Source organism: Pristis pectinata, chromosome 1, assembly GCF_009764475.1.
Source record: "Pristis pectinata isolate sPriPec2 chromosome 1, sPriPec2.1.pri, whole genome shotgun sequence".
Classification (NCBI taxonomy): Eukaryota; Metazoa; Chordata; class Chondrichthyes; order Rhinopristiformes; family Pristidae; genus Pristis; species Pristis pectinata.
The window spans coordinates 55,043,541-55,069,029 of record NC_067405.1 but is presented as its reverse complement, the minus strand read 5'-3'; the positions used below and the strand labels follow the sequence as shown (position 1 = coordinate 55,069,029).

Genomic DNA, 25,489 nt, shown 5'->3' with positions numbered 1-25,489 from the left:
AGTTCCTCTTTCATTGTGCTCAGTTTGAATATTCTACTTCCAAAACACTATATTGTACAGATACAGCATTATTTAATAACCACCCAAATGCAAACTAGAAGATACAAATTAGTTGATATTATGTGCCATTAAATCATGCAGATATTAAAAGGTTACTAACAGCAAAATCTAAACAAAGCCAACAGCTTTTGTGAAAAAATGCATTCCTAAGCTTACTTTTTGCTGTTTAATATCCAGTTCTTCAGTGTATTAAACATTAAGATATACCTTTCCTCCTGTCATTTTTTTGGCTATCTCATAAAGACCATCAATATGGGACGTAAATATTTCAAAATCTGGAATGACAAACTTTCTCCTGAAAGCTTGAGTGAGCAGCACAATATTGCTTCCAACACACCTGAAAATGAAAACAAAAGGGAACTTGTTATGAGAGTGCTATTGAAATAAAGCTTCCACTTACAATTCAGTTATGAACATGTTTAACACAAAATTACAAGAAAAAACAGAAAACGTTATTGGTCTAGCAGCACCTAGAGAGAGAAACTTAGATATTTTATGTTAGTGATTGCAAAGCAGTTCCAACATTTTCTGTATTTCAAATTTCCAGAATCTGCAGCATTGTGCTTTGATCAATTCAAATACAGATCAGTTTGAAAGAAGAGGTTTACAACTCCATCTCAATCTAAAAGTTCTAAATTCTATGAGCCAATATTTCAAAATAAAAAAAGATTAAATTCAATCAAATGGTGGATAACAAAGGACTTGACTAATCCATAGGCACAATTTTACAGTGCAGTTTGACAGAGGGATTAATTTAAATCAAATCATCAAGACTATAAAAACACCAGTCATTGAATCCATGACATTTTTGCTTCGCTGCAAAAAAAATGCATCCCTTCAGGAAAAGGAATTTTGGTCTGATGTACTTGATTTGCTATTTTCTAATATGGCTCATCAAGGTACTGCATTCAAGGTCAATAAATGCAGACTATGCCAGTGAACCCTACAGCCCAGGAATGAATAAAAGTAAAACAAATAAAAATAGAAATCAGTGGAAATCCTAGTAAGTCAGTCAGCATCCACTGAAAGAGAAAAAGAATTAGCACTTCAGGTCAAAAAAACCCTTTATAAGAACTGGGAAGAGGAGATAGTTGCGGAGAGGATGGGAGAGGGACAGATAGGGCAAAGGGAACCTCTCTTAAGGGACGAGGCTAGAGTTGCCATGTGGACAAGTTGAAGATGATATCTAGTTGATAGGTTAATAAGAGTTAGAGAAATAGAAAATGAACAAAGGTTCTTGAGTATTTTTAATTTCAGATTTCTAGCATCCACAGTATATTGATTTTCCCAAAATCATCCTTGACAATACTTTTTCTCCAAAACATCGTTGTGCCTTTCAAATGATTCTGTTAAAATTAGTGTTTTCTTACTTTTCTCTCTCAACTCACCCTAAACAGCACCCAACCTGCACTACAAGTCTCAAGTATGGCCCAAGAAAAATATTGAAAAATGAAGGCTCTAGACATCAGAGAAATAGGGGTTCAACAAATACTTCACTTTTTAAAAAGTTCTTTGTCAAGGAGAACTCCATCAGAAGCTGCTTGCACATTTGTTCTAAGCATATCCATACACTCTTTCAGTCGAGGATCAGATGTACGTAATCCTGTTGATTTTAGGACCTGCCAGGAACAAAAAGGTAGAATCATCATCATCTATTCAGATTTTTACCAAAATTAAATACAAGTTAGAGTGCACATTATCATTTTCTGATCACTTCAAATGCTTAAAACAAAAATCGGTCTAGACTGACAAGTTGTACATTCTCTACCCTACGTCATTTTCTGGAGGCTTGTAAGCTTGTAGCATGCTATCTGCAGTTTGCCACAAATAGTAACCCTTCTCAGAAATCAATGCAAAAATGGAGATCCAGAGGAAGCGGAAAAAAGAAAATCAAAGTGATTCAGAAGGTGCAAGATGGTGTCAGCTGTGGATCAGTTATACCACTCCTACTTTTGAAGTTAAACAGAATATTCAAAATAACCCTTCCAAACGATTCTTATGAACAAAAATTTCTGCACCTCATTGCTTAATATTATTCCCTTGTCAATACCACACGCCACTGACAGAAATTCTTGACAACCCTCTCATTCATCCCATAATGCCCCTGGTCACCATTCATCATCTCTCCCTACATTCCAATACATTAATTAAATTTTCAATAAGGCCCTAACCATTCTTTAGCTTACTGTGGATGACTGTCATACACTTAACAAAAAACCTGGCTAAGGATGGTAATGACACCCTCTAGACAAAATAAGCCTCCCTACCTGGCTCCAACTTCTATTTCTCTTCACCTTCACCTCCACCTCCCCCCCCAAATTAAAATCAATATGGTACTATAACCAAAAGACAACTTGAACTATCCTGCTACTCAGGTACCTTCTCTATCTATTTCACTTGCACATTCATTACCTTTGAGCATCTTCCTTCCATTCTTCCAACTTATTTGCAACCTATCTTCCCGAATACCCATTTAAGTGCCACAAAAAAAATCACTAAGATGGCATTACCGCTTTTCTCCTTCTTAAGAAATATCCCACCTTTCATCTTAGTTCATCATGCACTTTCTCAAAGTTCACAGCACTCCAATTCTCCCTTAACCTTTCCCGCCATGTAAAGCCCCCAATCCATCTAGAGATACAACCCTGACTGTGATACTCTAATCAGGTCAACTGCAAATACGTCTATCTCCAATCACAGCACCGTACTAAATTATAGCTACATCTCCCTTCCAATTTGACTTTTGTGACTGCCTCTAGAAAACATATGTCAGTTCACTTATAACTGTCTAGTTTTCAGACTATCATTCACCACAATAATCTGCTCATCTACACTCTCTAATATCCCCATATCCAACTTAAGATGAGTATCCCTGACCACTTCCCATCTACTCTCTGGTCCTCAGATAACGTCAGAAAAAAAAAAGTCAGAAACTGAACCAGATAATTTTAACCTTGGTATCATGTGACTCAGAAAAATGCATGCAAAAGGGAGGCAAATTCTAAAGTGAAATCTTAATGCATTAAAGAACACCTGGCATTAGGGTGAAGGGAATGGGAACGACCACAAGCCACAGAGTAATGAAGAGCTGAGTGGGTGTATGGTCTGCAGTGATAGGAGGTTAAAAAGGTATTTGGATACAAAACCATGAAAAGGGTTCAAACACAAATGATGAAGTGCATGAGCCACTGCAGGTTAACTAAGACGAGAACAATGAACAAATAGAACCTGATGTAGAACAAGATTCAAATAAATGGATAACATTAAGTTCACACAATAGGCTTGACCAGGAAAGCAAAGGAATAGGCAAGTGTTAAGGTGCCAAAGGCATGAATGAGAATTTCAACTAAGGTTTGAAGTAGGAGTGAAGACCTTCACACCAAAGGTAGATGTAGCTGGTCTCAGTAATAAAAAGGACATGGCGCTGAAGAAGAAAACATTCAGGGGCTCTGGATCGCAATAGGCTGATTTTTCATAAAACACAACATAATAGATCCCCAACTATTTAGCACGAACAGGAAGATTTCTCCTTTACCCATCCACTAGTACGGTCTTGTTAGAGAGATTAACCTGGAATATTTTGATTTGTTGGAAGATTTCACTTTTAGTTAGCTCATGAAAGCAAGTTTAACATTCTACACCTATTATTTAGTGTCACGATAATGAAAAAACTGCTCGAGAGGAGAGTCAACTACCCAGCAAAACTTACAGTAATGAACTTATGAATTGGAATCTTCTCCTGCCCTTCTGCAATTGTATAAAACAGAAGATCTTCCAGACTGGGGAGAAGACCTGCTTTTTGCCTTTTCCTAGAAAAGAAAGAACACTTCTTTAAGAGGTACATGAGAACAGAAACACAAGAACACAATTCTTTAAAGACACTGAAAAAGGCTTGCACAAAATTAAATCTTTCACATTTTTGTAACCATCACACGATGGCTCTTATAATTTGTGTCATGCCATCATGTTCCACTCTTCCAACTTACTCCAGTTACACAGTTTGTTCAGTCTAAGATTTCAGGCCAACCTTTGTGTTTACCAGGATGAAATCAGGAACAATTGCCTCACTTGTGACAAGAGTCTGAAGGTAGTAAAATTATTTAAACTTTGTATCAATCTTTGCTTTAAGATTAGGAAAGAATTTTACAAGATGGATGGAGCTATAGAATACATCTGTCTATCTGGAGAGGTAATTATAAAAGGTCAGAATGAAATGTTAGAAATCTCACAGAGAGATGTTGAACAAAATGCTCTATCACAAGCAAAGGTGTTATATTGGGGACTATCGGAAACTGGCAGGGGAACACAATTAGGTTTTGGATTCCTCAAAAAAAAAAGACATGGCTTGCTTTTGAACAGTAAACCATTTAATTTGAAATATTATCGACCAAATAATTTAAAAAACATTTTAAAATGCAGAAAATTATACATCCAGTTGTATGTGGACTAGATCAAGCACAGCCACCTCCTCTCTCCCTGACCATCTCCCCCCCCCACCACCAACAACTATATTTTTGCTTCTTTGTGGCCCCACAGATCCAATAGTTCCAAAGGCCTGGCTGCCTTGGGAATCTTGTGAAACAGAGCAGGTCACAAACAGCCACTAAGCCTCGGGCAGTGAATTGAGGCCTTGCCCCCAGACAACAAAACATGCTTTTGAAAGCTCACCAACAAGTGGGTTTAAATAATATTGATAAACAATAAATTAAATACATTAAATCAAATCACTTAAATTTTCAATCAAGGTACACAACTCCATTCAAATATGGGCCACACTACACATCCCTGGTATAATGCGAAAAGCCAGATATGAACTGCATCTAAATTTCCAGGTCATTTATGACTTCCATGCTTCAAGGCACAGTCGTCAATAATGAACAATGATGTGCACTGCAGTTATCCTTTAGATTAACATGACCAAGCCCAGTACTAACTGCATTGTTCTCGACTATTGCACCAGAAATTGTGCTTTATACCTCAGTGCACTTTAAAAAAAATTTATTCCAACTAAAAACTTCCCTTCTCAAACTGCGTAATCTTATTTAATTAGAAACTAAAGCGCATGGCCCAGATTTTGCTTCAAGGCTAACAGCACTCGCCATTAATGCACTTTACATCAGATACCATGGCATTTCACACCTATACAATTAATTACAGAAATTCAGTTGTTAGGAGAGATAATCCATTCCTCTACAAACTGTGCTGTTACACATATGATGGATAGATGGAGGTGAAATGATTGCAATGGAATGCACTTGCCATTCTTGCCAACTAATTCCACATTAAGAATAGTTAAAAACCTAATGCTGGTGCATTCAGCAGTGAGTTTCGAAAAATCCCAATCAGTGATAACAAATGAACAGCCCTGCTTACCTCAATAATTAAGAGTCTCATCCCCTCAGGAAAATATTACAAGACACAATTCTTGCCTTTGTCTTTCACCTCTTTCCAATGTTATTTCCCTATTATAGTGCTTTCTGTATATCATTTAAATTTTTAATCTGCTTTATAACTCCTGATATCAGCTATTATTTAATGTGGATACTTCAATTTGCTTTTCCTTGCCCCATTCAAATTCCAAGAAACACACAACTTGAATGGAATATGCATGGATGTTCTTTGCCAATTAATCACCCACTTCATTGGAAAACGCTACACAAATATAAATTTAGTCTGTAGTTTCACTGGGCACATTGTCCACTACGATCTGGAAGTTCAAAATTACCCAAACAAAGCTAGTGGCATTTTAACAGGTGTACTTTGCAATACTCTGCATCTATAATTTGTGTAAACTCTGAAACAGCAACATTCTGCAATTGCACATTTGATATTTTGTGAAATATCATGCTGTTGCAAAGTTTTAGAGTAATTCAAGCAGCAAAAGTCAACAAATAAATTCCACACACAATCCCAAAACTCTGAAAGTATGGAATGGTCAAGTCCAACTTCAGTGACAGCAAAATGAGCAATCCACTTCACTTCTCAAAGTTGTTCTGCCAATTAATAGTATCATGACTGATACATACTGTGATTCTATATTCTCACCTTGCCACAGTGTAACTTACCCAAAAGATCAGTCTCATTCTTGTATAAGTTAGAGATTTCCAAATTTCTCTTCAGAATTGCCCAAAAATAATTGATGATTATACCCTATTACAGATCCACCATTGAAAGCCTCTCTGTATTTACCCCCCACATCATATTCCTATTTTCAAAGAATTTAAAGCCCCAGGGCCTCCAAATTCAATGGAATGCAAACCATTTTTAAAATGCAAATTATGCAAAAATATAACCTTAAAATACATTATCCTGGTGCATTTACCTTTATTTAATCTCAACAGGGATTAGAGTCAACTTCAGCTCATTTGATATTGCTATTCCACACAGTTCTAGCATATTACAAGTAATACAAGCTGTTCAGTTCCACTCTCAAAAGCTTTTCCTTTCAACTCCATGGTCTTAAAGATACTTATGCAAGTCTCAACCTCAACTTTTGTTGAATGTTGTATAATTTAGCACAGGAGATTGTAATTGTATCTTTAATAAATGCACCATGTTGGACAAACTTGATACATTGTTGTACCTGTCACTACTGTTTAGGAGACAGTTACTGCAGCATTAACTGAAGTTCTGTTGACAGCTCTGCCTCAGGCAGATGCAAGCAGCACCAGGACTACATTAGCAGCAAGTTTGGTGTATGTACCTTACAGCATACAAGGAGAGTGAAAATAAAGAACCTCTCCAAGCAGAGAAGAGTTGATGGCAGGCAGGGCATGCAGCCAATACATCAGCAGGTTCAAGAGATATGAGCAGATTCAGCTATTTGCACTGCATGGGAAACAAGGTCCCGAGGGAAATCAATATTGTGACGATCTCAGGGAGAACAAAGAACATCCATATTTGAACAACGGTGACATTCTCAAGGATAACTGCAGTGCACATCATTGTTCATTTATGACTTCCATGCTCCAAGGCACAGTCGTCAATAATGAACAATGATGTGCACTGCAGTTATCCTTGAGATTAACATGACCAAGCCCAGTATTAACTGCATTGGAGGCATACAAAACTATGGCAAATCAACCGACACTACGATTTACAGACGAGGTCTGAAAAGAGGAGATGAAAATTGAGGAGACATTTTGATCTGGCAGAAATTCAAGAGCAATGGGTTTGAAAAATACAACCAGAAAAGCCTAACTGGCTGATGATGGCTAGGTTAAGCACGAGAGAGAGCGATTTCGACATTCTTAGATCAGGTTTTTTGGATCACAGTTCAGAATGGGATGACATTTAAAATAGAAGAACTTAATGTTCGAGAGGCCAAATAGAATGGCCACTAACAGAGGCAGTTGATTGGTGTGCAGGTAGAGTACAAGCACAGGCAAGCAACAAAACAAAATTGTTAATGGCAGTCCATGGGTCTTGTCATTTGATCAACAGAAGGAAGTTCTGGGATCACAAGGCCTGAAAAGCAATGACCCAATAGCAATGGTTGAAAGTACATGCCAACGACAGAGGTACTGCAAACACAGAGCAGCCCCAAGAATTAAAAAGGCATTTTCCCCTGTTGACATCAACCAGCAGCACTTTGGTGATTTAAAGGTCAGAAAATAAAGTTGGCAATTTACCAAATAGGGATCGTCTTGTTAATGGATCATGACACCTATGAACTGTTACTTAACACAATTCTATTAGGAAGGCCACAATACCAATATGAGGAAAAGTCAGAGGAAGTCTTGCCGATTCTTGGAGAAATATCATGCTGGTCAGGTACAGGAGCAGGAAAAAGCTGCCAATTGTCACAGTAAAATCATGGCCGACACTGATGGGGAAATACTGGGGCTAAGGGGATCGCATTTCAACTGGACATGATCCACGGTGTTACTTCAGCACCTATGGGCCTGTAGAAGCTCTAGATAGTAGAAGGATCTCTTTACCGAGTCATATAGTGCCATTGATAGGTACGAAGTCCCACTTTCCACATCTGCCTGGGGTGGCAAAGGCTGGTTCATTTGTGCCCTTAAGCTGCAGGTAGAGAGACTGCATTTGTTATAAAAGGGTGTTGTGATGGCCCATGGTAAAATGGACAATCCCATTGGTGGTGACCCCTGAAGGAGACCAAGCTGATTGTAGTCCCTACATCCTAAACAGAACCATTCTTGATAATGAAATGTCCACTGCCCACTTTGCAAAGTTTATGCATGGAAATGATGGGCTCAACACTACAGCAAGCTGAACCTGTCCCATGCCTATATGCAAAATGAAGATGGAGTCAGATCTACCCATATTAACATGCACAAAGGGTTGTATATCTATACCAAGCTACTATATAGCTAAGGCAGCCCTAAAGATTTTTCGGACAGTGATGCACAAAATGCTCCAAAGGATCTTGAGGCATCTTTGCAATAAGAACAATACGTTCATCACCATGAAGATCATACAGAAAAAAACTTGAAGATACCAGGGGATGTGGTCAGTTTACAGAAGCACGATGTTCAGTAGGATCTGAACAAAAGGTGCATTTACGCATTCTGAAGTTCTCTAATTGGGATTCAGATGAAAAAGAATGTGGAAAGACGTATCTGGAAAAAAGATACCAGGTTGTCACATAGAAGAGAGAATGAATATTATTGAGCTTTACTGCTCTCTCATCATGCTTCTGTATTACTTGAAGTTTCCACGAGCTTTGGACATAATTTTGAGCCCTTTTCACAAGTCATTACAAAAGGGGGAGCTTTGGGTCGGAGGTGAATAGCAACCAAGAGCACATAAACAATGACAATCAAAATTTAATGACGATCCTTTGCAACTAGCAGAAACAGCATCTGCCATGGGATCCTCCAATAATAGTGCATACCATCAATCATTACCCACATAATGAAATTAGGCCATGAGCAAAAAATTGTAGAAGCTTTCCACACCCTCATCACTAGTGGGGGATCCCTAAAAATTAGCAAAAATCAAATTTCAGAAGCTTATGGTTAATGGGCAACGTCACAGATCATAAAACACCAGCAGCAAATTTTAGACTAAAATGGTCCATCTGACTAGGGAAGCTGCAATTATGGACGACCCTTTAATCTCATCTAGACTATTCTACTAAGTGCTGTACAAGGAAACTGAAGTCAAAATCTAGTTTATTGTTATGGTTGCAGTGTGACAATTGCCTTTAAGACAACCACCAATTTGGAATAGGACACTGCAAATTGATGATTACTGTCCAGTGACAATACTATCATAATAGCCTCCAATTAAGAGGTTCCTTTGAGACATGAAGGTAAACATTTCTGAGACACAAGAGATTGTAGATGCTGGAATCTGGAACAACAAAATCTGCTGAAGGAACTCAGTAGGTTGAGCAGCATCTGTGGAGGGTTAGGAATAAACATTCCGTGGTGGGATAGAGTTAATCAGACTTCCAAAAGCTTGACCTGTCAATGAGTAACAGGTACCTTAAGTAGGGTCACGAATTAATGAATCCATAACATACTATGAGCATATATACTTAATGTGGATATCCTTCCAGTATATCAGAATTATCCGCATTTATCCAGTGACTTCAGATAAAATCAGGACATTGAAAACCTAGCGAAGTCAGGGCTGAGATCACAGCTCTAGAGTAAATTTGGAATTGGCCTGCTCGTCCCTTCCATCAGGCTTGCGGGTATTTTTACTGTTGAGAACAGAATTCTCTCCTGCTAGCTAATCGCTGCTCTTGTGGTTAGAAGGAATGCCATTCAAGAGGTGCACCTATACAGAAGAGACCACAGAGGTGCTACAGTTTATTCTGGTATCTGTAGCCTCCTTGAAGTAAGGTTTCTGCCACCAGTCCATCAAGCAGACAGATTGTCACATTGCTATGCTTAGCATTTACATTTTATTCAACCTCTAATGGGGAAGATGAGCAACCCATCAGCAAAAGTAAAGAAACAATGAAACAACAGTTATTGATCTAAGGCTCCAAGTTATCCATGAGTCATCAGCTTATTTCTGCTTACAGGGCCATCCATCACCACTCTTCATCCTCCTTACACTGTCTGCCCTTCTTCAGCACAGGGTACCTCCAGCCAAGAGTCTAATGGAGAGATTATGGAAGTACTGGGAGTCAGTAACTACAGTGAAGGTAAGCGACACAACTCAAACATTCACATAGGTCAATTGGTACACAAATGTAATATCCCAGGGTATGGTGAACAAGATCATGTAACAGACTGTATGGATTTCAGCTGCAGGATCGATTCTATGCTTAGGCCATCACTGGGCATGTCACATATGTGTAAATATTGAACCTACAGTATGGTATAAATTTGTGTAAATAGTCGATTGCTTCTAAAGGGGAAAATCAGTGTGTATAAAAGTGCACCTGTAAGTGCATATGGTTTGATTTTAATTCACATTGTACCAGCCATTGCTGTTTAGTTGAGTTACTACCTTCAATACAAGGTTGCTCTATAAATAACTCTACGTGGTATTATTTCCTCACGCAAGCAATAGCCCAAAAAAGGTCCTATGACAATACTATTAAATGAAATGAGCATCCCAATTTACAAGGTCAATAAAATATGGACACTTCCCACATTTGCAACAAACTATTTTCTTGAAGAAAAGGTGAATAGATTTTACCCTTTAACGTACATACGATGCCAAGATTGAATCAAAGCCCATGGCACACTCCAGAGCAATGCTGCAAACAATGTCCAGGATACCAAGTGACAACTGTTTCATGAACCTGGGTAAAAAGATACATACTTCTAGAATTTGCAATTTAAGAAATCTTGCATAATTCACATCTTTATGCTCATTTGAAATTCAGATTATTTGTACAGCCTTTCATTATTCAATTAAAACTTTGTATAGTTGACTCGTCTCATCCTAAAGGGTTTGACCATCACAGGATATCCTAACCCACCTTTCATAAAGGAAGCTAGCCAAGTAGGCCCCAGAAAAAAATTCCAGATCGTTGGTTTAAAATTCTACATTCATTCATGCCACAATTATTTTTAAAAATAAATATTTTAAATAAATGGGAGTTAGGATTGCAAAAAGAAACAAAAACAAAAATTGCAATTAAATTATCCTAGTAACAATCTCAAGAATTAAAGACAAATTAATGCTGTTTCTATTTCATTTAACTATTTGGAAACAATGGACAAAGAACCAAATTCCAAAAGGTGGGATGAGAATGACTGCCCTCAACACCAAGGGAGTCTAGAAGAAAATTCTCCACCAACACAAAAAGGACAATAGTTGCACTTGAATGCCAATCTGAGCCATAGGATATCACTGCAAAAGTTACTTAAGACAGTGCCCTGGTCAATAATTTCAGTTCTGTCAATGACAAGAAAGAACATCCACTGATGATTGCACAATACTTAAGGACATTTGGCAACTCCATAGAGAAAAATGCTGAATCTCCTTCAACAACTGGGCTCAAAGTCTTCCCACCATCTGCAAGGCACAGGTCACAAGTATATTCAAATTTTCTCCATTTAAATGGATGAGTGCAACTTCAACAAGCTCTGCACTATCCAGTATAAAGAAGCCCTCTTGGTTGCCACCCTGTACACCACTTGCACATTAACATTAGCCACCATTGACACACAATCTGCAAAATGCCCTCTAATTACTTGACATGGCACCTTCTAAACTGATGACTCCTACCAACTTGAAAAAGGGTAGCAAGTGCATGGGCAGGACTGCAAATTACACACTTGTACAACTTGGAAATACATAGTAGCTTCTTTCTTGTTGCCGGATTTAAATATTGGAACTTCCAACTCAGTAGCATTTTTTGGAAGGACTTTCACAAGATGGACCTACAGAAAATCATGGCAGCAGCTCAACATTACCATTACAAACTGAATTAAGAACATCCAATATACGCTGCCATTGTCAGCAACAACCACATCCAATATCTCGTCCTTATGTATGACGGAGTTAAAAATGCTCCCTTTTCAAGTTCACATCACTAGCACACCTCATGTTTCAGTCTTGGGCATTATTTTTCATTATTGTAAAATGCCATTCAATTAAGTTTAATGCTGTGCTTTTGCATTGCTATTGGCGCGGTCATCTCAGATTATCCTTCACAATTACATTCATCACATGATAATTAAAGCTTTGGTTTAGTGTGATGACACAACAAACACCCTTTTCATCAGATACTTGTATTGGTATGCTGCCTCAGTAGAATTCAGATGAAAGCAGTTAGTCCACTGTAAAAGATATTTACTAATCAATTCCTCATACAACAGAAAGACAGCTATTTTTTTTAATTTGTAGATGGAGAACAAATGTGAATCAACTTTTTTTTTTAAAAGTGCATATTTTAACTTCACGGGGTCTATAAAAACTACAAAATTCTGCCTTCTGAATCAAGAGGAAAAAGCTTGATTCTATTTATGCCAGAAATCTTTCCAACTGAACAAGCACAAAAACAAATTAACAACTAAAATCAAATGTACAGCAAAATCAAAATGTACAGCAAAATCAAAATGTACAGCAAAATCAAAATGTACAGCAAAATCAAAATGTACAGCAAATCAAAATGTACAATAGGAAGAAAATTTACATTTGACATAGGTATAATACCCAATTATGTACGAGCAAGAAATTGCTGGAAACAATTGCCACTGATTTTTCAAAAATTTGAAATAGCCTCTTAATTTCACTTGAATTTCTAGTCAGTTTGCAATTAAGAAAATGTTTCTCAGGGCAAGATACAGTTTATCCCTTTGCTGTTCATGAATACACCTAACAGGCGTCTCAGGTTTTTCCTAGGCAGGTCGTCTGTCTACTGAGTTGTCAACTGAATGAGCTGAATGTGCAGCAGTTCTCACACGCTATAAACATTTCTGCAATCATAATTCATAGTTCATATTTTTCAGACTTACCATTTCAAATTATCTGGGCAGTACTATCTCATGGCAGTTCCCTGGACAAAAACAAAATCAGCAAAATCCCAGACCCTTGCACAACTCCAAATAGAAGTCTTATATTGAGACAATATTCATCTGCCAACAAACTGAAGCTCTACCATAAAGTGGTCTCAACATCTCACCCATGGTTCTGCAACATGGATCTTGCACAGAAGGCATATTAAACAATTCAAGCAGTTCCATAAGTATTCCTTCCAACTTAAGGAGCATTTATGAGCAGAACCAAATAGCCAAAGTTGAGCTGTCAGAAACAACCAGTATCAAGGAAATGTCCCTGGGTGGATTGAACAGCCTCCAAGAAATTCACCTTACTAAGTAACTGAGACAAAAGAAAGGTTGTCCATACAAGCACAGAGACACCAGAAGGGCACTCTCAAATCTCTAATTGACTAGTACCAACCCAAGAATCGGAAGCAAATGGCGCAGGATAGGACATACTGAACACCTTGATAAAGATCAATCTACAAACTTTTCAAACATGAAAAGACTCCAGGCTATATGTAAAAGGCACTACAGAATCAAACATCAAGGTGAGACTTTTCACGTCCAGTGTGGTTGACACAATGAGTCTGGATTCAAGTTTCATAGTCCCATGCATAGCCACAGATAAAATTTTCAACAACTTGAGGAGAACCACTAAATATTAAACAGCCCAATGCTTCTCAAAGGAAGAAACAGGATTTCCCAAATTACTCGTAGGCTAATAAATATTTCAAATCCCCATGGTGATTAGCATCCTTTTTTTCTCTGAAGCAAGAGGTACTCAAACAATCAAGTATAGTCTCCAAGTTATTTGTTTAACGTGTGTTTCAAGGAAAAAGAGAAAGCAGATCAAACCTGCTTCCCCATTAAGTTCTTAGACAATCCCTCAGGAGAAAGGTTGTGGGTTCTGATGCAGCAAAACAAGGCCAGAGGGACCTGCAGACTCTTCCATAGATGGGGCAAGAGGCAGCTTGTCAGGCAGACAGATGTGTAGTTTAGAGGTAATGTAGCTCCTTCTGCTTATGCAGGATTTTTGTATGCCTCAATTCTCAATATCATCCTGAAAGTTCCTTCTCCAGTTTGAACAGTCATGAGTCAGAGATTCCCCAAGATTTAATGGAAATGTTGCATTTCCTCAATGATGTGCTAATGCCTCCTTGAACCTTTACTTCTGGCTGCTTTCTAATATATAGTGTCTGTTTCAGGTGTCTGACATTGAGCACATGAGCAATGTGGCCTGCCCAACATAGCCGACAAAATCCAACAGGGGATGTTGATCTGGGAGAGAACACAGATATTGGCTCAATTGTCTTTCCAGTGAATTTGGAAGATTTTGTGGAGATAGTATTGGTGGTATTTTAACCATTCAACTGTGGCTAATCTACAAGCTCTCTCACACTTCCCCATAAATGTGAGGAAAATTGTGTACGAACACAGGAATCTCAAGGAACACAAGTCCCAAATTTGCTGGCCACTATATACCTGCTTTTTTCCAAATCAACTCCAACACTGGACTGTTCACAAGCCTAGCAGCAGTGAGCATGGGTAGCTCATCACTGGCAAGATATTCTGTTCTCTCATACACATACAGACACACACATACACTTTTGCCTCATTTCTCATAACCTGTTAACAGTAATCCTTCATCTCACACTTGCTTACATTGACACCAGTTTATCACAGTTTCACCCAACTAATTAATGTAATATCCTTATAATGCAATCTTTTCACCAACATTGTTAATAATACCCATCGCTGACATTAGAAAAAAATGAACATTTCCACCCCCCCAACCTAAAGTACTTTATAAAAATAGTAATAATTTCAGCAGCCCACCCCCCCCCCCCCAAATCCAGAATGAAGTAGTGCCTGTACTGCCAATTTGGACTTTTGTTCATTTCACCTACCTTGTCTCATCTAATTTCCTAACAAAAGCAACAATTTTGATTTCAATTCTACATCTGTACCTTCCACTCAGAGGGCAAACATCTTCCACTCCTGACTCAGGAAATTGGACATATTTCCTATCTCTCCACACTTGACATAGCTGTACTTAACAGCAACTTTCCGGGAATCCTTCATATTCAAGTATACATGCCTGATTATATCAAGAAATCTGGGACAATGGTCATGGTAGAGATGGTAACAAGAATCTTACAGCTCATTGTGCCTGTAGCATCTTTAAGGAGCCCTCTGAATAGTTAAAACCAATGCACGAGTTGCATCACTTGTACAATATACCTCTGTTACAATGAGAGAACTGCACTGACCATTATTTATAAACTCATGGCCACTGGTATTTTATTCTCTTACTATTTAACTATTGGCCAGCATTTTTCAGACAGACCTACACTCTGTAGTGTACCTGAGAATTAGACAGATCTTTACCCACTAGTACTGTAGTCGTATTATACAGCAACAAATCTATGTCCTCAAGAGCTGGAATTAGCTCGACATGGTGATGTAGTCTCCCTTCTCTGATTCCTGGCTTGGTGCAGAATCCATGGGCTCCAATCCAAAAATCTGCCTGCTGAAAATGCACCAAATTCAGGCACATGATATCCTGGCAAACATACATTAGTTTTACAAATTCAAACATAAAATTTTTTTTGCAAAATGTCTCAGGTTAAATTACATACATTTGGGGGAATGGGGTTGCTCCAAGAGGCGACATAAACTCTTGGAGGAATCCCCTGGACTGAATAAACTCCACCTATGTCTAAAGGAAATGAGAAATGTCATCTCACCAATTGCCTATTTAAGTAAACATAGCCCCTCTAGTTTTTTTTTAAAAAGATCAATTCCCCTTACAACAAGCAATACAATCCATTAACTTTCCTAATCATTTGCTGTACCTGTAAACTAGCCTTTTATGCATCATGCACAAGGTCACACAGGTAGTTCTGCATCTCAGAGCTTTGCAATTTCTTTTGAGTTAGATAATACACTCCTTTATTTCTCCTGCCAAAATTTTGTATTTCCTAACCATAACCCACATTACACTTTATTTGTCAGATCTTTGCCCATTCACTTAACTTTTCTATATCCATTTGTAGCTTCTTTGTGCTATACCATGCATTTTTGTTTTCCACAGTGAGGTCTGATGTGGCACTATATCAAATGCCACCAGGATTATTTTTCATTGAGAATGTGACCCATCATTAAATATTTGCTGGATTATGCAATTAAACCAAGGACCCTGCTTCAGATTGATAAAATTGATTCAGGATTCATGAGCTCATTTTACAAAATTGCTTTCAAGTGATTAATTTTTTTGTACCATAATTTAGAAACAAAACAAAAATCATAGTTTTGAATGCTTCTGAAGGCCAGGAACATTCAAACATTCCAAAAGCTTGAAAGATGGTTTGGCACAAGAAGGTTTATTCAGAGGTTTGATGGGTAAAACTAGTCCTGACATACCCTGGGCAAGCAGGATCAAGAATGCTTTCAGCTAGCAAATTCAGATTTATGGATCTGAACAAAGTGCAGAGTGATGGGGAACCTGAGCAACAGGCTCACACTGCAAAAAACACAATCCGTTGGATGATCTGTGGGTCAGGCAGCATCTGTAGAGGGAAATGGACAGCTGACATTTTGGGTCAAGGCTCTTCATCAGAACTGAAAGAGTAGTGGGGAGACAGTCAGTATAAAAGAGGTGAAGGGGATTGGGTCAAAAGCTGGCAAGTGATAGGTGGATCCAGGCAAGGAGGGGGTTGATCGGCACATGGAATCAGATGGGGGAGGGAAGAGTGGAGATAGCAATAGAGGCTGGGAGGTGATAAGTGGAGGCGATAAGTGGAGGCAAAGGGCTGCAGATTATGGAATCTGATAAGAAAGGACAGCATAAAGGAACCAAACAAGGGAGATAAAGTGAGCAGATGGGAACTGTGGGGGGAGGGGTCCCAGTGGGAAGAATGTGTGGGTGATGGGCAGATGGAGTAGTGGGAGAAGGGGAAGAAACTGGGAGGTGGGGGTGCTGGGGTGCAGTAGCTTGGAGAAAATGGCGTGCGTAGATCAGAAGGAAAGAGAAAGGGACAGAGGGAGAGCAGATTATCTGAAATTGGAGAATTCAGTGTTGATGCGTCAGGTTGTAGACTACCCAAGCGGAATAAGACGTGCTGTTCTTCTAGTTTGCACTTGGCCTCACCCTGGCAGTGAAGGAGGCCAAGGACAGACATATCAGTGTGGGAATGGGAAGGGGAATTAAACTGCTTCCAACCCGAGGCCGACTCTACATCCACAAGACCAAGCCCAGATCAGGTGACCACTTTGCCAAGCAGACAGTTGCAAGCCATCTGCCAATTTCTTACCCCTCCCCCACCTTCTCCATCTGCCCATCACCCATACACTCCTCCCATTCAGTCCCCTGCCACCCCATTTGTCTACCTTACTTGTTTCTTCTTCACCATCACATTTCATGATCTGCAGCCCTTTGTTACCTCCACCTAACACCTTCCAGCCTCTATTGTTATCTTCAACCTTCCCTCCTCCACCTGACTCCATCTGCCAATCAACCCCTCCTCATTGGCTTCTACCTGACACTTGCCAGCTTTTGCCCCACCCTTCCCCCTCATTCCTTTATGTTGTCCATCTCCCCGCTACTCTCAGTTCCTCCTGCAGAAGCCACCTGACTCGCTGAGTTCCTCCAGCCGCTCATTTTTTGCTCCAGATTCCAGCATCTCCACTCAGCAAAATCCAGGCCTACTGTTGGACTAAAACTTACTCAAAATCGGAGAATCACAGAAACCGTGTTATTTAAAGAATTTAAAATCCTCAAAACAGTTTGATCTGATCTGTAAATTCCAAACTTATGCTTAGATGTGAAGTAATCATAGCAGAGGATAAAAAGAAAAATTGCTAAGAAGTATTCATGTTAATTGATCTGTGATTATAGCTGAGAAGCAGATGAGAAAGTGGTTATGAATAAAAACTACATCAAGGATACAATGATTGTAGGGTCAGTAACAGGACAGAAACAGACTGAGTTCTTCCTGTTGAAGGTAGAACCAGAAAAGTTATTTGAAACATTAAGGCATATGGTCATATTAGATTATCAAGGAAAACAAACCTGCAGGAATCTGGGAACAGCAAGCATGTTACATAAGTCAGTCAATCATAGAATCACATGCACAAAATGGAGCTATTCAGTCCAGTGACTGAATAAGACCCGTTCTACTTTTTCCTCAATAGTCTTAGCTGGATTTAAATGGTTTAAAAGTATTTATGCAACTTTTTTTCCCCTGAAGGTTATGAAACAGAGTTTCCAGGCAACGGAGTTATGATTACAACATCTTGTTGCTTTAAAAGGAACTGTCCTTCTGTCAACAGAACAACTGTCCTTCTGTTGAATGGACCTCTCATACAATAAGGTGGACTCTTGACCTCACAATCTACCTCATCATGGTCTTGCACCTTATTGTCTGCCTGCACTTTCTCTGTAACTGTAAAACTTTATTCTCTATTGTTATTGGTTTTTGCTTGTACTACCTCAATGTACTGATGTGATGAAATGATCTGTATGGATAGCATGCAGAAAAAGTTTTTCTACTGTACCTCAGTACATGTGACAATAATAAACCAACTTACCAATTTCTGGTCAATTTTCCCAGCAGCTTATGTTTACATCTTCTGGCTACTATCTTTTCTGCCTCTGAACACAGTTTCACCTCATCCATTCTATGATTTTTAAATGTGCTCTTAATCATCTCTGCTCCCAGGTAAATAGTCTTTTTTCTTATCATTCTGCTGAAGCCCTTCCTTCACTATGAGGAGAGGGGAGATACAGGCTCTAGAGGTCATGCAGAATACAGGTTCCCATATTTTCTGAAGGAGGAGGTTAAGTACCACGCAAACAAATAATAATGCGGAAATCGAACCCCAACAACCATGACATTTTAGAGTTTCATGAAAATAAATTTAAACTAACCAAACAGAAGAAATGTACAAAACAACTGGATGCGGGTATTCAGTCGGGTCATTTGATACGTTAAAAAAAATCCATATTCTCAATGCAAAATCAAATCTCTATGCAAGAATAAAGCTTACTGAACGTGACACTGCAAGTTGGAAATAAAAGCACTTGGGATCAGACACGTGGCATGGTGGGCTTCATAGGGTAACATGAGCAAGGAAGTCAGGATCAGCCTTTATAAAATAATGGTTCCGCTACAATTGAAGTATTGCGTTCAGATCCGCATGCCACACTTTAAAGATGCAAAGGCTTCAGAGAAACTGCCACGTTATTTACTAATATGATTTCAGCTACGTGGATGCTAGGAAAGCTTGTTCCCCTTGGAAAGAGGATGTTGCGAGGGGATCTGAAAGAGAAACATAAAATCACGACAGGATAGATCCCACTGATAGAGGGAGTCAACAATTTGAGAACACAGAACAGAAGGTGACTGGCAGAAGAACCAAAAACGAACATGGAAAAAGCAAATCCCTAAAAATAAAAGACGGCGTGCTTTTGGGGCGGGGGAGAAAGAGAGACAGAGAATGCACAGCCGGGGTAGTGATGGAGATAGATTCGCCGTTTAAAGGGGAGCTGAATGAGTACGTGCACGGAGGAGGGGCCCCTCGCTGGATTGCTCACCCACAGAGCTGATGGGATTTGACAGGCCGAGTGCCCCCCTCCCCCCAGTCGTGCATCCGTTCCCCGGCCACAGCTCTTTTCTCCGTAGTCACCCGACGCACGATCATCGGATTAGACCCAACCATCGGAATTACAGGGATCCAAAGCGGCGGATCCCGCTTCCCTCTGCCACATGACACCGCCGCCGCCTCCCGGCCCTCCCTCGCCCCATCCCTCCCGTACTCACTTCTCCAGGGCCGAGTTATCGGCAGACACCAGCGAGGCGTCCGCTTCGCCCCGCTCCGGCGCTGCCTCCGACGAGCTGCCGGTGCTGTAGGCGGCAGCCCCGAGCCGCAGCCGCCCCGTGTCACCCCGGGGCAGGCCGCGGTGCTGCTGGAGGCCAGGTCTCGCCACGGCGGCAATGCCGCTGCCACCGCCACCCATCAGCTTCAGCCCGCTCTCCAGCAAGTCCCACAGCAAGGAGCTCCCCTTCCGCAGCATGACGACGGCCGGTGGGCTTGATCGATTCTGCCTCTGGGCGTTAAGCGCGGGAGAGGGGGGGGGGGGTAACGAGGATGAGTCGGCAACAACGCGCGAGCGCCAACCGTCAGCTCACGCCGCTGCCACCTCCGAGTCCGCGAGGCTGCTCGTGCCCACTTCCTTCTTCAGGGCGGCCTGGGGTGGAGGATCCGCCCCCTTCCCTCCCTCCTTCCCCTCCTTCCCCCCTCCCCACCGTCCTGGGGAGGTAAGAGCAGCCTGTGATTGGTCGGCCCGCTGCGTCAATCAGCACGCTCCCTTCCCTCCCTCCCACCCTCCCCGTCACGGGGTGGTCAGAGCAGCCTGTGATTGGTCTGCACGCCGCGTCAATCAGCACGCCCCCTTCCCTCCCTCCCCGTCCTGGGGAGGTCAGAGCAGCCTGTGATTGGTCGTCACGCCGCGTCAATCAGCACGCCTTCCCAGTTTGTAATGAATCATGTTCTGGGCTACGTGCTGGGTCGGTGGTTGCTGCTGCTGCCCAGTCATTTCGGGTGAACATTGCCTTCGCGGCTTTGCCAGACAGGCCAGAAAACGACAGTCCCGTCCCGTTCCCCATCCCCCTAGTTTATCTTCCATTATTCTGCGACACTTTTAGCATCTCCTCCACCGACACATTCTCACACAATAAAGGTGGGATGGAGCGAGAGACGCGGTCATGCCAACAGGAACACGGGGTGAAGCGAGGCTTCTGGGGCGCGGTCTTATAGGCGGGTTTGTATTGGCTACACCTAGTGTGACTTTTACATAACGGTAGCGATGTGTCACTTTGAAAACGAATGTAAAGATTTAACGAAGGGTTTTTAAAAATCTGAAACATTAACTTTGTCTTTTTCCAGCATTTTCTGTTTCTATTTTAAACAATCGGTGCTGTACATACATGCACTTGTGCATATGACAATAAATTGGACTTTGAATTTAATGCTGTGACGCCAATTAATAATTAAATGTCCATGAATGTTGCTGCCCACGTTGCCTGGTTCCCGGTCCAGCTTCCAGCTCGCAATCCCTCCGCCGCTGGCTGTCCAGCTCCAGTTGCGGTGTCCTGGGAGGAAGGACCAGAGGGGGGGGGGGGAGGAAGAACTAATCGAATGGAGAGGAAGAGTAAAGCAGCGAGGGCTGGGAAAGAGGCTGCCCCATTGGCATCCGACTTACGGGGATCACTTTCAGGCTGGTGCCGAGTTTAACAGTATTACGGAGTCATCAGGTACAATCGCCCAGGATTTGCTTCAAAATAGAGTGTAAAGAATTGGATTTAAATGAGTTTTTTTTTGGCGTGACTGACAGTGACTTGTGAGGTGCCGCTATTCAAAATATATACCAATGATTTGGATAAGGCACGTATGAATGGGTGGGATTATGAGTTGCGAGGAGGACGCCAAGAGGCTTCAAGGCGATTTAAACAAGTTGAGTAAGTGAGTAAGACTTGGCAAATAATAATTAAACAGGGACAAATATGAAATTATCCACCTTAGCAGGAAGAACACCATTATTTAGATGGTTATAGTTTGGGAAATGTTGATTCACAAGAGTATCTGGAGATGCCAGCATGAGCAAAGTGCAAAGCTTGTAGAAAGTTGGAGCTTGTAATGATCAGTGACAAGGTACTTTGAGTGACCACACACACCAGTCACAGAAAGTAAATATCCCCTGCAGCATGCACTTAAGAAGGCAAATGTTTTGTGTTAGCCTTCATTGCAAAAGGGTTTCAGTACAGGATCAGAACCTTGGTCAGACCACGTCTGGAGTATTGTGAGCAATTTTGGCCTTCTTATCTGAGAAGGGATGTTCTTGCCATGGAGGGTATGCAGCAAAGGTTTATTAAACTGATTCCTGGGATCAGAACTGACATGAAGCAAGATTGGGTCTACCAGGCCTGTATTCACTAAGATAAGATATCTTTATTCGTCACATGTACATCCAAACACACAGTGAAAAACACCTTTTTGTGTAGAGCGTTCTGGGGCCAGCCCGCAAGTGTCGCCACGCTTCCGGCACCAACATAGCATGCCCACAACTTCCTAATCCGTACGTCTTTGGAATGTGGGAGGAAACCAGAAGAATGAGAAGAGATCTTGGTCAAACACACTTAATTCTGACTGGGCTGAGCAATTCTGGATGCAGGGAGGATATTTCCTGTGCGTGCAAAGTCAAAAACCAGGGGTCACGTACTCAGGATGCAGAGTAATACACTTAGGACTGAGATGAAAGGAAACGTATTCACTCAGAGGGTAGGAAACCTGTGGAATTCTCTACGACAGATAGCTGTGGAGGCTAAGTCAGTGAATTATATATAAGAAAGAGGTGAATTAATTTCTGGACGCAAAAGGAAACAAGGAATGTGAGAAGAAAGTAAAAATATAGTATTGAGCTGAAGACAATCAGCCAGAATCATATTGAATTGCCTACTCCTGCTCCTATTTATCTAATTTTGCATCAGAACAAGCCAGTTCTGACACAAACAGGAAAACAATTTGCCTAAATGGAAGGTGAAGTGCTGTTCCTTGAGCTGTTGTTGGAGGCCAAAAATAGAAAAGTCGAATGGGATGGAAAGTTAAAGTGACAGGCAACTAGTCCCCATTGCTGACTTAACAGAAGCGTTCTGCAAAGTGCTTACCAAATCTGAATTTGGGTTTGCCAATGTAGCTGAGACCACATCATGAGCATACAGTGCATTACGTTGGAAAAAGCGCAAGTGAATAGCTGCTTTATCTACAAGGACTATTTTGTGCACTTGAGTGATGGGGAGGGAAGAGGAATAAGTGCTGCATTTCCTGCATTTGCATGGGAAAGTGGCATGAGAAGGAGATTGGCTGAGGTGGAAGAGAGAACCAGGGATTTACGGAGGAACCGTCCTTTCAGAGTGCTGGGAGGGGAGGGGAGCTGCAATCTCATTGAAGCCAGCAGGAAAAACAGGGAATGATCTGTTGAATATGGAGGTTGGTAGGACGGATGAGCAAGGATAGGGGAGTCCTATTGTCAAGTTCGGTCGGAGAGAAGACTCAAAAGACCACTGGTCTCGTTCAATCTCTTTATTACTTGATCTGAGGAGAGAGCACCAAGCCAGGCACCTACGTCCCGGACCAGGTGGTCTCTGAGATACATTGATCTACATACATTCTTATACTTTTTCAGAGGTGCAGACAATTACCATACAAGGAATGATCATGCATTAGTCGGGCAGCATGGCACTTATTTTCTACATCGTGATTGGTTACAAAGGAATTTACTTAAAAAAGTTACTATTTCTACTAAAGCTATAGTTCCTTAATCTTTTCAGACCACCTTGTTCCACCAGTTATCTTTGTATACATAAGGTTTCTCATGGTGGGCTCAGGGTCAGTTTAGTGGAGCAAGAGTCAATTGTGCAGACTTGCTGAGACAAGAACTGATTGTACTGTTATTATCATACCTCAAGGCTGAAGAAAACTAGCTGAAGCAAGCAAAATCTCTGAAGCAAGGCACTGCAAAGTGAAGCACTGCTATTTCAAGCAGTCTATTACAGCCATAGTGATGTACCCTTTAATTCACGTTTCAGGGCTCACAATCTTTTACTCTCCTAACCTTTCATTATACCTTATACACATTTTCATTCCCTCCTTTTATCATATCATGGTAATACTCCTCTGGTGGTAGTGGTCTCAAAAGTCCCTCGTGATCCTGGCCTCGGGGTGAACGTGCGACCAGCACCTTTTGCTCGGGTATTAATCCCTCGACCAAGTTCATCATCCAGTGCAGAATACACTTTAATATGGCCAGGCCAACAAATAGACCCATGATGATTATTAAAGCATAAATTGCCAGGTCAGCTAACCAACTGCTCCATCCCGATAACCCCCAGCTTCCCCACTCCCATCCAGGTTCCTTCCTCCACCTATTCCCTGCTTCCTTAATATTGGAGATGTGCTTTTGAATGTGCTGGGACAGGTCAGTGATATTGGAAGAAACGTCAGGTATAAATGTGCAGCATTCCTTCCCTATCATGGCGCAAGTGCCCCCCTTCTCTGCCAGGATAAAGTCCAATGCCATCCTATTCTGCAATACTATCAGGCGGATGGCTATCATCTCGGTTGTTATGCTGTTCACCTGCGATTGAGTGTGCCCTAAAGCATCAGCCGTATTGTTAGCAAGCTCTTCCAGAGCCGCTGCTAATTTCTGAATCTCCACCCCTGCTCTGGCAGTACCGTATGGTGAGAACAGAGTCCAGAAAAATCGATCCATTTCTGTCACCTTTCGTCGTTGCCACATTAACCAGTCTGGGTGTTCCCAGGGGTGGTTCAAAATATGCAAATGAGGGGCAAGATAAGCAAGGTAACAGCACCCACTCCATCCCTTACGTGAGGTGGGTGTATACATGAAACCCAAGTCCTCCCCTCTGGGATTTGGTCTTTCCCCAGGTAACAAAGGATAGGCCTTGTTCCCGCACACCCAATGGGTATCATTCACGGGGTGCAATCCTCCCACGCTTTTCGGGTGCAGGTACTATTCCCCAACTGATAGGGGGCACTTTTATTATAGTTACAGTAACAGGTGGCATCCACTGGTGAAGCAGGAGGGGTAACGACCAGCCCTGGTCCCAATAGGGTATAATTAAGTGGAAGAGGCCTAAGGTGCCAACCTTTATAACAGCAGGGATAACAGGCATTTCGGTCTAGGGACAGATAACCCCCGGTTCACAATTTTCTTCCTCTAGAGTTCTGTCCCTTGCCATAAATCAGATAGATCTGGTCTCGTTCTGAGTAAGGGGTATTATCGAAAGGGGAACCCCTGACTCCCCATGGTGAGGGATTGCTGCACATACCCAGCATCCTGTCTTGTTTTCTTGCCTAGCATAAACATGGCATAGTGATAAAAAGGAATTATGATTTTCCGTCACTGATTCTACTGCCCCTATATATCCTAACACCATAATAGTTCCAATTTCCAATCCTCCCATTCTTGTTTTTATCTTCCTCCTTATTTTATCCCTCCTTTTATCCTGCCTCTACTCCTGACTCCTCTCCCTGAAATGAAAATATAGTTATTAGGGATTTTTCACTGGATTTGAAGTCGATGTATCCACTTTTTGTTCCCCTTCACTTTGACAGCTGATGGTGTCTGTAACAGCACTTGGAACGGTCCCTTCCAACGAGGTCCTAGCTTCGGTCTTTCCCAGTCACGGATTAGGACCCAGTCACCTGGTCCAGGATCAGGCCAATCTCCCTTCGTATCTTTCCGATAAGCCTCTTTCACCTGTGAATGGAGGGACCTAAGAGAAAGGGTCAATTGTTCACAATAGTTCTGTAATTCCTGTCCCATCATCTGTAAGTCCATAAAAGGGGGAGGGGGGGGGTTGTCACCGTCCCAGGGGGTTCAGGCAGGTCGTCCGTATACTATCTCGGCTGCAGTCAGTCCGGTA

General features: G+C 41.3%; 1 protein-coding gene across 2 annotated transcripts in view; it reads right to left on the bottom strand.

Annotated features, from left to right (window-relative positions):
- The window catches only part of LOC127584879 (glutaminase kidney isoform, mitochondrial-like), a 74,433-nt gene extending 54,207 nt beyond the window's left edge, over nucleotides 1–20,226 (bottom strand). For both annotated transcript variants that reach the window (XM_052041888.1, XM_052041977.1), the window contains exons 1-4: nucleotides 19,805–20,226; nucleotides 3,770–3,869; nucleotides 1,558–1,679; nucleotides 268–397 (exon numbers count right to left, since the gene is read on the bottom strand). In XM_052041888.1, coding sequence (XP_051897848.1) covers nucleotides 268–397; nucleotides 1,558–1,679; nucleotides 3,770–3,869; nucleotides 19,805–20,058 — 606 coding nt within the window. In that variant the 5' untranslated portion in view covers nucleotides 20,059–20,226. The remainder of the gene's footprint in view (nucleotides 1–267; nucleotides 398–1,557; nucleotides 1,680–3,769; nucleotides 3,870–19,804) is intronic.
- Nucleotides 20,227–25,489: the final 5,263 nt, after the last annotated feature.